This window comes from Falco naumanni, chromosome 4 (assembly GCF_017639655.2).
Source record: "Falco naumanni isolate bFalNau1 chromosome 4, bFalNau1.pat, whole genome shotgun sequence".
Lineage (NCBI taxonomy): Eukaryota > Metazoa > Chordata > Aves > Falconiformes > Falconidae > Falco > Falco naumanni.
The window spans coordinates 69,367,987-69,382,625 of NC_054057.1; the positions used below are offsets into that span (position 1 = coordinate 69,367,987).

General features: G+C 40.4%; 1 protein-coding gene across 5 annotated transcripts in view; it reads left to right on the forward strand.

Moving 5' to 3' along the window:
- Positions 1-57: 57 nt before the first annotated feature.
- CPAMD8 (C3 and PZP like alpha-2-macroglobulin domain containing 8) overlaps positions 58-14,639 on the forward strand; it is a 53,994-nt gene continuing 39,412 nt past the window's right edge. For 3 of the 5 annotated variants that reach the window (XM_040589875.1, XM_040589877.1, XM_040589876.1), the window contains exons 1-14: positions 58-247; positions 2,421-2,572; positions 3,837-3,859; positions 6,246-6,411; positions 6,551-6,603; positions 7,059-7,076; positions 8,050-8,104; positions 8,239-8,352; positions 9,157-9,241; positions 9,538-9,646; positions 10,113-10,340; positions 10,511-10,681; positions 11,060-11,188; positions 13,454-13,643. In XM_040589875.1, coding sequence (XP_040445809.1) covers positions 165-247; positions 2,421-2,572; positions 3,837-3,859; positions 6,246-6,411; positions 6,551-6,603; positions 7,059-7,076; positions 8,050-8,104; positions 8,239-8,352; positions 9,157-9,241; positions 9,538-9,646; positions 10,113-10,340; positions 10,511-10,681; positions 11,060-11,188; positions 13,454-13,643 — 1,576 coding nt within the window. In that variant the 5' untranslated portion in view covers positions 58-164. Of the gene's footprint in view, positions 248-2,420; positions 2,573-3,836; positions 3,860-6,245; positions 6,412-6,550; positions 6,604-7,058; positions 7,077-7,411; positions 7,534-8,049; positions 8,105-8,238; positions 8,353-9,156; positions 9,242-9,537; positions 9,647-10,112; positions 10,341-10,510; positions 10,682-11,059; positions 11,189-13,453; positions 13,644-14,639 lie in introns of those variants that run through there. The other 2 variants (XM_040589878.1, XM_040589879.1) reach the window with 2 other exon arrangements.

Here is a 14,639-nt window from a genome sequence, read left to right on the forward strand (position 1 = left end):
GAGGGGGCGGCCCGGGGGCGGGGACGCGGCGGGGGCGGTGGCCAAAGGCACCGGGGAGCCGAGCCCGGGAGCGGGGCGACGGGGAAGCTCGGGCTGCGCTTGCCGGGAACAAAAGGCTCCTCCTGGCCGCGGAGATCGCCGTGGCCTGTGGCTCCCGAGCCACCATGCCCCGCAGGGAGCCCGGCTGCGCCTGGGGGGTCCTCTTGACCCTCTGCAGCCTGAGCGCAGCCCAGCCCCGGGAGAGGCAGTAAGTACCGGGAGGAGGTCGGCAGCTTCCCCGTAAAGGGTGGCGGGGGGGACGCGAACCCCTGTGCTCCGCTAAGGGCTCCGGGGGTGGCTGCACCAACCACTTAACAAAGCCTGAGAAAGTTCCCTCGAGGGGCTGGGGTCGGGGAGGCGAGCTGCGGCGGCTCCTGAGCCTGCAACACGTTTGTACTCGCCGGTGCAAAAGTGCATAGCAGAGGGAAAGGCGGGGGACGGGGGGGGGGAGAAGAAAGCCGCCTCAGAAATACCTGCCTCTAGCTCCTCCAGCGAGTGGTTGCAAAGCTTTTATCTGCAAACAATTATTTAAGGAATCCGGGGTGTTGCGCAGGGGCTGCTGTTGTGCTTGGGATGGTTGAAGGTACTCTTGGTTGCTCCCGAAGAGCATGTGAGGCATTCTTGTGGGGAGAATCATCCGGGTTGAATCCACAGCTCGTTCTGGTGTGTTTAGGTTAGCTTTGGTTAAGGTTTGCTTTGTTCTTTACTCCTAGCTTATTCTAGCCCATCAACATCATTGAATAGCTGCATTAACTGAGTGCCATGGAGAACTTATTTTCACTTGCTTACTAGGAAATATTTCATGTCCTGCCAAGTTTTAGTGTAACCTGACAGAGCTGTTAGTCAAATGTGCATAAAGGATCTGTCCAGTCACTGTCAAGTTAACTGTTTAATTGTCAAGTTAAATATTGAAATGCCACTTATTAAGTGATTTAAATGGCTGTACCAATGGACTGATACTTCAGAAAGAGTTGCACCAATTTAGAACAATGTGAATACATGTGCTTCACATATGGCACTATAGTGCTGTGCTTATGTGACAGTTTGAATCTAATCATTTCATACTGGATGCAGATGGTACTCTTTCTCCCTCCACAGCTAGATGGGCTGTCTTTCTTACCAAGAATTTGCAGGCTAAGTAGTAACTTTTTATTGTTATTTATTATTGTTCTGATGAATTTTCAAACCTGGCAACCATAAGGTTTTGAATCTGCAAGTACCCCATGCGATTTAACTCAAATGCCACAGAGATCTGAACTTCCTTTGGGGGTAGTGGGATCTCCATGGCAATGAGGCCTGCTGAGAGAGAAACATGGGGTTGGAATTTGATAAAAGATTACTTGGGGGGCTGTAAAACACCATCATCGTCATCCCAAAGTGATAATTAATCATGAACTAAAGCAACCTGGCTTATGGAACTGTAGAGAGGCATGAGCTGAGAAATTTGGCTTAAAGTCATATCAGCAATTGCATTGTTTTAAAAGTTCCTTTTGGTTAGAAAAAACTCCAGAAAGGTGTGTAATGAAGAGAATATAAATGTGTTGCTTACAGCCCAACGCATCAAAAAGCTCAGAGCCTGTAATGCTTTTAGTTGACAAGTTCATGGCATGGTGCCATTCAGCACAGAGGAATGGTACAGATTCCATTCAGAAACAAGGGTTGTAGTATATATGGGAGGTCATCTAGGGTGGCTTTAAAACTGTATTTGTGCCTGCTAAAATCATTCTTTTTTGCTGGGGTTCTTAAACTTGCAGGATATAATTGAACACAAAAGTGGTAGCAGAACAGAATTTGAGCCCAGTCTTGTAACTGCAGTTTCTGGGTTGCTTCTATATAAATTGGGAGGTTAGGCATGTGACACATATGCAAGACTGCCTCATAGAAAGTGTGGAGTGTCAGCACTGAGAGTCACTTTTTTTATGTATCAGGTTGAACCATGAAAAATAATTGAGGCAAAAATGTTAGAAGTATCTAATCTGTTTCAAAACAAAGCATTATCTACAAAACTCTATTGGAGGTTTAGGTGCCCTCTTATTCTTTTGTGAGTTTCAGCTTTTTTATGATTAGCTAGTTGTAGATTTAGTTTGTTTTTATATATAGCATATAAATAAACCTATAGTTTACATGCAATAAACATTAATGCTACTGTCTTTAAAGAGTAAGCATTTGTAAGCCACTTAGGCTCTGTTCATTTCTACGTGCATTCTGCATTTATTTTATGCATATTAGAGACAGGCCTAGACTGATGGTGGGTGATGCTGCAGGGCAAATATGTTACAGAGTAATCTGTTCTTTTCCTTTTGTCATACATAGTGACTTACAAGCAAAGATCACACTCTTGTTTCTGTTCTTGACCATCCACCTCCAATTTTGCTCCTCAGGGGCTATTTGATTGCAGCACCTTCTGTTTTCCGATCTGGCGTTGAGGAAGCCATAAGTGTAACCATCTTTAACTCCATCAAGGAGACAACAGTCCAGATTCAGTTAGTAGTCAAAGGAGAAACTGTGTCACGAGGCCATGGAACAGTTCTGGGTAAGTTCCTGTAAGTCTGACCTTGAGAACTAGTTTATAAGTTGAGGTGCTGTGGGAGCACACCAGTACCTCTTTGAAAATTGCTTTAGGTTATGACAGAACTGGAACCAAACTGATATTTAATTAATTGGCTGCTGCTAAACGTTCTCAGTTGATTGTGCTAATGTGGTTTTTATGTATGTGATCTGAAATATCCAAGGCTGATAATTGTGGAATACCAAGACATACAGAGGCCCTAGATAATTGATATTAAAGAGTTTTATAGTGAGTATCTCTCGTTTTGAAACCGGAATGTTTGACACTGGGAAGCTGTGTAAGGAATGATACAAGTTCACTTTAAAGAAAAATACACAATTACATCATCATCATAATTTTTCTATCTTATTTTCAAATGAGACTGCTGAAATGCAGTCTCCCCAGTCTTCAGGACTGAGTAGGGCTGAGAGAGGTGGTAATATTTGTGCAGTTGGGTAAGTCTTTAAAATCCAAGACAGATACCTCTCTGTCCTGTGTGTAAAGACAAAAAGTGTTTTGGTTATGTCCAGCTTAAAACGGAATGAATTTACCTTAGTGCAAATGAAATCCAGCAGCCCTGTTCCACCACTGCTACTAGTGGTGTAAGCTGTAATGTAGACAAGGCTCAGGCAATCAGGCTTTTTAACCATCATGCTTTAACCCTTCTGTGTGTAAGAACTGGGAGTTATAGAAAAAACATTTCCTTTCTTGGAACAGATTGTTTCTGGTTTTATCCTCCTCTTCTCTTTGAAATTGGCTGACAATTGCTAAGTAATCAAAGGGAGTGTTGCTTACACATGTGGACAACATATGCTAAAGAGAAATCTTAGGTATGGCTGTATGCAGCAATCAAAATAGATTCTGTGAGTGTTTGTTTTGAGAATTATTCAAGTCCCAAAAGAGGTCAAGTCTGTTTTACAGCAAAATACTTCTGTAAGTGTAGGATACCCTGTGCTGAAACCTCAGCCTTGGTGGTACTCTCTAACTGTAGAGCACTTTGCAGTTTACCTTGTGCAAAAATTGTAAATAAATGTTGACCCAGTTCATTTTGGAGAGCTCTACTAGGTCTGACTTGCTCACCCTGCAGATTGTTTTACACAGTACATGAAAATTACTTCAGGTGAAATCATAATGAAGGGGTACTGCAGCTAGCAGTTCTGTGACATGGCATCTCCTTTCAGTCAACTGCAAATGTCTAAAATGTTAGTACCTTAGCCTGAGGAGAATAACTCTCTCTCTCTCATTTCAGATAAAAGAACAATTAAACTGAAGGTGAGTGTCAGTTATTTTAATGTTTTTGGTGAAAACATGAGGGACTTGTCTTCAATCACATCAGGCATTGCTCTCTGAGCAGCTGCGGCACAAATACAGGTCATGTTCTGGTGCACACACTGAGGAGGATGCAAGCTTTGCAAGAGGAAGAGCGAAGAATGAAAAAACAAAGCTTGATCCATCACAGCTTATCAGGCCCTTACACCACTGAAGAAAATCAATGGCTGAATCTGTGTCTCATTGTCAATGTAGAACTTCGTTGTGATTATTTTATAAGAATGGCAGTACATATGGCTAATTAAGTGATGTGGAGCATTGCACAGACCACTGAAATCCATAGTAGTGGCAGGTTATTGAACATTGTGTCTCTGCTAGTTACTGTGGTAATGCTATATTATTTAAAAAGCATAGTTTTTCACTAGTTTTGCTACGTTTTAACCATTGACATCAGTAATATTTTTGCCATCAGCATAGTCCATAAAATGAAGCTTACACTTGCGGAAGAGGTGGAGGGAATGAGAACAACTTTTTTATTTCCAAAGAGGATTTGTAGTGGAGTAAAAATATGATGAAATTAAATGCAATTCTGGCAGAGAGTTGCACTAGCTATTAAAAAGACATTAAATACGCTTACCTTAGTAAATTACATTTTTAAAGCAGTATCTGGCTTTATTTGAATCCCTAGGATACTGGAGATCTGAGGTGCAGTGAAAAGTAGTCATTCTTACAGCAGAAAGACATCCTGTGAAAGATCTCCCCTGCTCTGCACCTTGCATGAGTTATCCTTCCTCATGCCACAGAGTGAGCTAAATGCTACCAGTTCAGAGTTCACTGTTCATTGAAAGAAGTAATTTAGTTTATGCTATATGTAGGACCAAGTGATACCATACAGAGAAAAATGAAGCCATTTTCTTGGTTTCTGTGAGATAATTTGGCTGTACTAGTACAGGACCTTTGCCTTCATCTCTCTTCCTAGATCTTTGAAAAGTAGGGTTTTCAGTCTTGTTGATAAAGCATGATCAAAACATTTGGAACTGGAAGAGGTGTATTATGTGTATCATGTGTGGTGATTTGTGGTGGAAGATTATTGCTTCAAGTGTAGGCAAAATATAACTGGACTGAAGAACAAGTCTTAAAAGCGTTGGATCTGTTAACTTAGGACTTGCTTTGGAGTTGTCAGCTCTGATGGGAGGTAAATGGGGTAGGTGAAACAAATCATATAAATATTAAATTGTGATGCGCTTCTGGAATAGCAGTAGGCTCTGGATAGTATACTAGATGAATCCCTGTAGCATATGACCCTGGGGAAAAAAATTTTCCGTACTGCATCGCTAGCTCTTGATTGAAGCTGGTCATGTCTGAATAAGTCTCTTTGTGCAGTGCCATAAGAAAAAATGGCCTCTTTTCAGTAGATCCAGGTATTTGGGAACAGTTCTATTGTATTACTGTAGCACAGCACCTACTGCATCATCTACATTATCACTGGCCTGTAAGTAAACTAAAGCCTCTGATTCACAGAAGGCTAACTTGCTTAGCGATGGTCTGTTGTGCCCGATGGGATCTCCTCTGCCTTGGTGGCATACCCCAGAGTTGTCTTTGCCTTCTCTGTAATTACTATATGGCTGATGTTGATACTGCTCTGTTCTGTCAGCGTTTAAACTGTGCCTGGGAATTAGGTTCTAGGAAGGGTTTGATACTTCCTCGCTCTTTACTGTGTTAATGTACAAGTGTGTAAGTATTACTTTCATTTTGAGAAGGTGTCATGTAGACCTGTGTAATAGGAAACATCAGCAGTTATACCAAATGCTGTAATTTCTTTATCCAAAGACTCACTGTTGAATAAAATATGCAGTTATTGCTGTTTTCATATTTATTTTATTCACTTTCAAATTATGACCTGTTATCATAATATTTCTGTATTATCAGACTTTTTGCTTCATAATTTTTAATCTAATGTAATTTTAAAAGTCTTTTAGTTCTCTGAACAACTGATTGAAAATGTGCAAGCGTGCATATTTTGTTTTAGCGGGGTTTTTTTGTGGGCTTATCCTTTTTTCCTCCCATCAGTAGAGCCGTGTCTTCCATAGCATGGTTGACTTCCCCATGTAACACATCTTTAGTGGAAGCTGCACATGTAGATCAAATATCACTTTGCTTGAGTGATAAAGGGCAGAAGAGAATTTCCTGCCTGTTTTTAGCATGACTTTACCTCCTTTGAAGTTTATACATTGGAAAATATCTAGTATGTTCCTCATTTTCTTTTTATTACTAACACATAGTTGCACTGAACAAGTGGCTGCTCTTTGCTCACTTCAGTGTCAGTTATATTCCCCAGAAAGCGCAAAGGCTTTTCTGTGTCTTCCTCAACTTGTGGTCTGTTTTCTAGGTGCCTTCAGGACTTCGTGGACAAGCACATCTAAAAGTCTGGGGCAACCGGCATTTAGCAGAGGAAGGCTACATTTTTCACAACTATACCACAGTAACCATTGACAGCAAGGGATCATCAGTGTTCATCCAGACTGATAAACCTGTCTATAAGCCCAAGCAGAAGGGTAAAGTGACCTTGGAGAACTAGCCAGATGCTAGGGCTGCTTTCAAGCAAAACTTTTCTCGAGGGTAGATTCTAGGATGAGATATTCTGCTCAGTGTCAGCTGTGATGACTAATAAATTTCCTCTTTTCCTTTTTTTAGTGTTGATAAACCTCTTTATGGTGACTTCTGACTTGAGACCAGTCAATGACAGGGTAAAGAAAACTTTTCTTTCACACTGTAAAATATGATGGAATACTTGGCAACCTGTGTTTTATTCTAACATACATTTAGCAGAAATATAGTTGGATTTTTTTAACCTATTTAGGCATATCTTGGGATTGCTTGTTGTTATTTACAATTTAGTTGGTCACATTACTGATGAAGGAGAATACACGCTTTTGTAACACTAGGAAATATGATGTAACTATGCCAAAGCAGTTAGAATTTTTCAGACTTGCACTTTGTTTAGGTAATGCATGGATATGCAAGGTATTACTTCTCCACTTGGATGTGTGAGTGAAATGTGTGTTTCTCAGGCTAGTCTTACCAAAATAGAGATGTTTAAACTTTGTCACTTTGTGCTGTGTCTCAGCAGTTCATCACAAGAAGCAGAAAAGTAGCTTTGTTTTGTAAAGCTTTTTATTCTTTTTTTTTTCTTTCCTTTCAGATTGAAGCTTATGTGGTGGTGAGTATCTGTCTGCCAGTCATCTAGCATGTATCCTATAGAGGCACAAGATTCTTGTAGCCTTGAGAGGAACCAGTCATGCGTCTGTGCCTTTTCAAGTCCATTATGGCCATTCCCAACTGTAACCTGTGCAATTACCTCTATCCCTGTGTCTTTAACTGATCTTTGTGTCTTGCTTTTTTTGTTATCATCAACAAATATACTTGTTTTCTACTTCAGTTTCAGAAATCCATTCCCATTTTTCAGCCTGAGAAGAAATTGGCTAGATTCACTGGGGTTAATAAATGTAACAGTCCCACTCAATTTCTCCCTTCTTTTCAATGCAGACACACTCCTATCCTTCATCTGGCTGGGCTGATATAGCAGGGCCATTCTCATCTCTGCACCCAAACATTATGATAGTGGACAATAGAAATTCATGGCAAGGAAAGGGTGCTCCTGTCTTCTTCCTTATGAGGTGAATGAGAGGTTCCTTCTGTGTCTAGTCTTTTTTTTTTTTTTTTTTTTTTAAACCATGTGTTTTCTTTAGCTGTCAGCAAGCAGAAGAATTCACCCTCTTGTTTGCATTCAGTCACAGATTTAATGCTGACAAAAACAGCGGGATTAATTTCATCTGACTTAGTCATCTAAAAAATGTCTTGTTAGTTGTACAGCTCCCTTTATTAATAGAAAGCATCTTCAGAGGCCAGTTCATCCCATCGAAGATAGGTGTCTTATAAGATAGGTGAAAGATCTGTCACTTGACAGTGCTTGTGTGCATTGGTTATAGAAGCAGTGTCCTTAAATGAGTCTGAATTTTAGAATACCCCCTGGTAAAGTATCTTCAGAAAAAATTTGGCAGATGTTAGTTACATTTGAGCTGTTAGTGAAGTGTATATATTACAAAATGAAGTTCTTTGTTGCAAACTGAGTTAAATGTGTTAGTGATATTCATTTTCACTGTGATGTTTCTCGTTCCTAAACCACTATGCAGGATCCTCGGGGGTCTCGTATGATAGAGTGGAGCAATTTGAAACCATTTTGTTGTGGTAAGTTTCAAATTATTTTTTCTCAGTGTATTGTTGTTTGCCTTTGCTTCTGCTTATACTGAGTTGTGTTCAACAAGCCTTGACAAGGGATGATGAGTGACACAGAGTTCATAGTATGTTGTTTCCTTTTTCAGGTATTGTAAATATGACTTTTCCTTTGTCTGATCAGCCAGTGTTTGGTGAATGGCTCATATTTGCTGAAATGCAGGGGCACACATACAACAAATCCTTTGAAGTTCAGAAATACGGTGAGTTGTATCGAAATCAACTTTGGCTATAACTCAAGTGCATTTGGAAGAACAAAATATTATGAAATGTTAGTACTTGAGATGAAACTTCTAAAAGGTCGTGAGGAAAAACTCTTTAGAGGCTATGTACTTCAGGGGTATAGACATTTGTAACTTAATCAAGCCCTTTGTTCCTGTCCTCCACACTTCATAAAGGACCTGAAATGGGATGTCATATTGTATGATCTATTCGTGTAACAAAGATTTAATTTTGCTTTGGAAAACTCTTTAAGATGCCTTCAGTCTGTCAGTGCTTTCCTTCCTTTCCCAGAGCCCTCCTTGAAATTCTGAATTCTTTTTTTTGCTACCCCCTTTTTCAGTCCGAGTCCCTCTGATGAAAGGTGGGCATCGTTACACCCAGCACACTATCTATGACATCTGACCTGATCACACAAGCATTTGTAGACACTGACAACTGCTAATATCTCACCTGTATTCCTAACATATTGTGGAGGAGTCAGTAGCGAGTTGTCCTCTTTACCATGTATCTAATAGAAAAAGCTCAGGCTCAAATCCTGGAACACAGATTCCTCTGAAAAGCAGTAAAAATCTCAGGGTGTTTTGCTAAGGTCGTCTCACCTAGATGGTCACAGTTTACGACTTTTGTTGATTCGTTCTCTGCTGAGTTCTGTCCCTTCTAGTGTTAGCTACGCTGCCCTCATCTGACCATAAGCAGCGATCTTGTCAGAGCTGTATATGCTTTTGCTATAACCTGGACAGTAAGATCTCCTTGAAAAGATTCTGTTGTATTTCTTTTCATTGTAGTATTACCAAAGTTTGAGTTGCTGATTGATCCCCCTCGCTACATTCGTGACCTTTCACTCTGTGAAAAAGGAACTGTCCATGCCAGGTAGGAACATGTCCCGGATAAAGTTTCATTGTTATGGACTGTAGTACAGCCACAGGATGGTGCAGTCACTGGAGCCTGAATCTTCTGCAGACTTTTTGGATGCTTTCTGGTCCTTGTCAGAAGTTTTCCTATGTAAGAACCTTCATAAAATGTGTTGACAATAACAAGCTGGAAAACATTCTGTGGTATTTCTTTCTGTTTTCTAGATGTGTAGGTCACATGGTACTAGCCTTGATATAGTCAGGAAAATGCAAAACAGCTGGAAGTTATTCATTATAATCTTCTTTTCATTGCAGATATACATTTGGAAAACCAGTGACAGGAAAGTTAATTGTCAATATGACTATAAATGGTGTAGGGTACTACAGGCATGAAGTGGGACACCCTGTCCTCAAGACCACCCAGGTGAGGGAGACCACGGAGTCAGCTGCAAAAAATTACCTGATCTGTACTCTTTGACATTAGTACCAGAGCTCTATTTAATGTTACTGATGGCATATCAGAAAATAAATGAATGAATGCAATAATTGGATCCAGTGTAATAAAGATATTACGTATATTTACATTGTGTGTTTATGATTTGGGGGGGATGAGAATTTGTTGGCATAGTATTGATCTGGTTTTAGAGCATATAGTGGTGAGGGAGAATATGAGAATGAGGGACTGTGACAGAGCTAGTGGATGGATAAGGGAGGAAAATGAAACTTGCTTGCTTTCTTCCTTGCTTCACCCACTCTCCATTCACTCCACATCCTTTAAAAATACTGCTGCGAACTCACTGTAGCAAGTGCCTACACTTTAGATTTGGCTTCTAGACCCTTTTTGAGTGTGAATGCAAACTTATGTTTCTGTTCCCCAACACACTTTGTAGATTGATGGCTCTGCTGTTTTCAATGTGTGTGTGAAAGACATGATGCCAGCTGATGTTCCAGAACATTTTCGAGGCACAGTCAATATCTGGGCCACGGTGATCAGTTCTGATGGAAGCAAGCAGGTTACATTTGATGACTCAACACCTGTTCAGAAACAGCTGATTGATATCAAGTACTCCAAGGATACCAGAAAACATTTCAAACCTGGACTGCCTTACAAAGGAAAGGTAAGATTAAAAGTAGAGACACTGTCATGTGGCTGATAAAAGGTTATACTGACTTCATCCCAGGATGTTATACCATGTTCTGGTGTATTTTTCCCACCTGCTGTTTCTGTCCTTGACTGGAATTGCCTATAATGTAAAAACTGTTGTTCTGTAAATGAAACACTGTGTAGGTAGAAGTCACTTACCCTGATGGAAGTCCAGCTAACAAAGTCACTATCCGAATTAAAGCTGAACTCACACCAAAGGACAACGTTTATACAAGTGAACTGGTATCAAGAAATGGCCTGGTGGAGTTTGAAATCCCCTCCATCCCTACAGCTGCCCAATATGTCTGGCTGGAGGTGGGTCAAAGCTCTTTATAGGATTAGTGGGCTTTAACATAACTAATCTTATCAAACCTGCACTTTATAAATCAGTGCTACAAACAGGAAATCGGTGCCTTTTAGCTTCAACTTCTTGATTTAACTGCAGCAAACACTTACTTTGTTTCTTGCTGCCAATAGAACTGGTGTTGATAACCATCATGAAAAGATGCTTCTTGGAATACAGCTTAACATACAGTAGTAAGGGTCTAGAATTTGGAGAGTACTGTTGCTATGTAAAGATGACAAGAGATGAAGAGCTGGAAAGTATAAAATGGGAGATGGGGATACAATGTAAGAAGAGAGTACATCAGGCTTTCTATGTATGCGTAACATTCAGATGTAACTTTTGTTAAGACCAAAGTGACTGCGATTGATGGGAAACCATCTGGGGATCAGTATCTGCCAAACTACTTGTCCATCAGTAGCTGGTACTCGCCCAGCAAGTGTCACATCCAGCTCCAGGCACCAGATAAACCTTTCCAGGTATGTAGTCTTCATATTCCATTGTGGCAAAAACTGCATTTCTTGGCTTAAAGTACTTTGTTCTAATTAAATATTTCTAGCCATTTCTGTTTCTGGGATCCTGGACTGTTATTGTTTCCACTACAAAGTCTGAAGTAGCTGCATTTCAGCCACCAAATAAATAGTTGTTCAATGTGGGCTGCACTTGGCTCTAAACAAAAAATACCTTTGATGCTTTGCACAGCACCTCATTCTCCTTTGTGCTGTGCAGACAGGGGAGAGAGGGTGAATACAGGTGCTGGCAACATCTAAGTTTTTCATATTTGAATATATGTTCTGTGCATCTCGGTAACATTCACATATGAATTGCTCAGTGAAAATTACATGCTTTAGTTCAAGTCAACAAATGTTGAAAGATTGGAAGTGATATTAGTAGGAATAGCTCAATTACTGAAGGTCCAGATTAGGTCTGTGTAGTCTCATTAGAACTTCCAGTTTAAATCTCAGCTGGATCTATTTATTCTTCCAGTTATCGAACTATGACCATAGTTATCTTGTCATCTTTTGTAGTTTTTGTAGGTGCCTCTCTAGAAATGTAGTCCTTCCAAATAATTGTTGTTGTGGCCTCTCTCCTGAAGGAAAGATCTGATTTAACCGTGATTCCTGTTGCATATTGTTTTACTGTGGGTTGTTTAGGGTTTGTTCTCTTCCCAAGAAGATATGCTGAGGGTCTGCATATTGCTTTGCAGAAAAAAAAAACGTGGGTTTTGGCAATATACACACTTAGATTTCCATTGTGAGCAGATCCGTCAGGTTGGTTTCAGACTCTTGGTATCCAAATAAGAGCAATTTTTTTTAATCATTGCATTTCATGGAAGTTTAATGGCTAATTAATCTTCTACAAGTTTCCTGAGGTATGGAAAGGGGATTATACACTGCTAATCTGGACACATCGTTCTTATTATAACTTGATTAGAACTAATTCTTCTGTGGGAAAGCTAGGAGCTGGATGACCAGCTGATGGTAGGAACTGTTTCCCTGCTTTGCCAGCTCTTACTGGGTGTTCCAATTAGCTACATTCATTTTAAAATTAATTATTTCATCATTTTCACTGGGGAATTCTTAATACTTCAAATATTTAATGTCACGAGGCACTTCGTGGCCTCTATGGCATTCTTACTGTATTTAACCATTAGCAGCTCCTTGTATTCAAGTCCTTGCCATTTCAGTTTGTACCATATATACTTTCTGGAAAGATGACACTGTAAGTGGAGGTTTTCTGAAAGATTTCATTAGGATTTAATATTGCTGTTCAGCCTTAACAGTCTTAGTTGGGCAGTGCTATGCTTTAAAACGGCAGGAGGGTCAGGAGTGGAAGTTGCTGAAGAAACCATAGTTAACACAAGTGTTAGCTGCTCCTCGTATCCCAGAAGCAAGAAGTTTGTGTTCCTAGGAAAGTCATCTCCTTCGTGGAGGGCTTATTACTTAGCCAGACATGACCCAGTCCTAATCCCGTGACTGTGCACTGATGTCTGTGCTGTTGGGATTGGCTGTATTTGGGGGGTTTGTCTCAGGGTATTCAGTACTTGGTGAGTACCTCTGGCTGTAGGACTTCAGTGCACAAAAAGTGCAGGAAGTCAGTGTGTTGCTCTGAAGCCTATTGCAGTCATCAAATGAGTTTACCCAGAAAAAAGAAGCTCTCTTCTCATTTATTTATGTGTTTGACAGCTCCTTGAGTGCTAGACTTGCAAATTAATATCAAGACTTGTGTAATTTGGAAGTATTTTTCCTCAGATCTATTTCCAGTAATTTCATGCCACGCTTGGTTATGTTTGAATTAGTATTTGCCATATGAAAGTAATCACCATGTATAATCTCAGTTCAACTGCAAAGACTATCAAATACACATCTCTTCCCACCCCCAACCCATCTCTTTCTTTTTTGGGCTGGACTGCTGAAGAGGTGTCTAAAATTCAACCAATTCTGACAGCTGCTCCATGCCAAAAGGCTTAACTTTCAGGATTCCAGAGATTCCTTTATTGTTTCATTAGTGCATGCAACCCCCCAGCCCATTCTCCTGTTAGATCTGCAGGGAGTGAAGAGCTGAGCACAGACCCCTATTTATTGTGAAAAAAGTTCATGAAAACAGTGCTAATGTAATATACATTTCTTAACAGCGGGGTCATGTCTCATGTGGACTGAAACCCAAATAGATTTCTGTGCTTTATAAATTAAAGCATGCATTGTAACAGACCAGATCTTTTGCTTTTCTGTCTCTGGGTGCAGGTAGGAGAGGAGGCATGGATTGCAGTGAAGTCCACATGTCCTTGCAACTTCACTCTACATTATGAAGTGGCATCACGAGGCAACATTGTCCTTTCAGGACTGCAGCCCAGTAACATCACCCAGCAGAGGAGCAAAAGAGCCACCTTTCCCTTTGAGAAGAACATTGATATCGCACACTTCCCAGGAACAGGTAGCTAGCATCAGAAATGCAAACTCACCCCTGTTTTCAAGGAAAAACAAACTTTCTGCAAACCTAAGTATCCTCTTTTTTTGAATTTGGTGGTCCTTAAAGGGCACAGAATCATTTTGTGCAAGAAAAATACCGATCCATTGCACACATAGTCATAGGAACAAGGTAAGTTTCTCCAAGAGGGGTAATTCTTGCAGAGTTTTCTCTAGTCTTTCTGTAGCTTCTCTGTTAAAACCCCTCTAGTTTAATATGCTTGGCTTGGGATCAGCTGAGTAGCACGGAAGCGTATGATGGGGCTGGGGCAATGTACTAAGCTGGTTGAGCTTAAAACTAGGAAGAGAACATAGATGGAGTGGTAGCAGCAATCAGGCTAAAGGAGAAGATCGTTCCGTTAGCATGGGAAGCGAAATGAAGTGTGGCCTCCTAGTTTGTACAAGGAATAACAGAAAGATACAAATCTGGTGAATTCAGGGAACTGGGGATAAAGAATGGTGTGCATGGGAAGATGCATACAACAGTCTGTCTATCCTAGCAACATATGCAATAGCAGCCAGTTTCAGATAATTTGGTAAAAAGTAAAAGAAACTTTCCTAGATGTGCCCACCCAGCTTCTGGTAACCAGTGGTTTAAGAATTTGTAATGACTTTCTTCACTGAAGGTTGGTTCTGAGCTGTTGTATTTAAAGATTGCCCAGAGGCACACTGGTTGCTCCATCATTGGAAGTGTTAAAGGCCAGGGCCTGGACTGGGCTTTGAGCAACCTGATCTAGTGAAAGATGTCCTTGCCCAAGGCAGGGGGCTTGGAACTAGATGATTCTTAAAGGTCCCTTCTAAGCCAAACTGTTCTATGATTCTATTTAACTGCTGCTGGTGAAATGATGCATAATCCTTTTTCAAACCCATTAATACTTTTTCTCTCTGCAGTGTTCTGCAGCAATGGATACTTTTCTTGTTTATTTTAAATGGCTTGATAACTTAATTGTGTATTTCCTTGGGT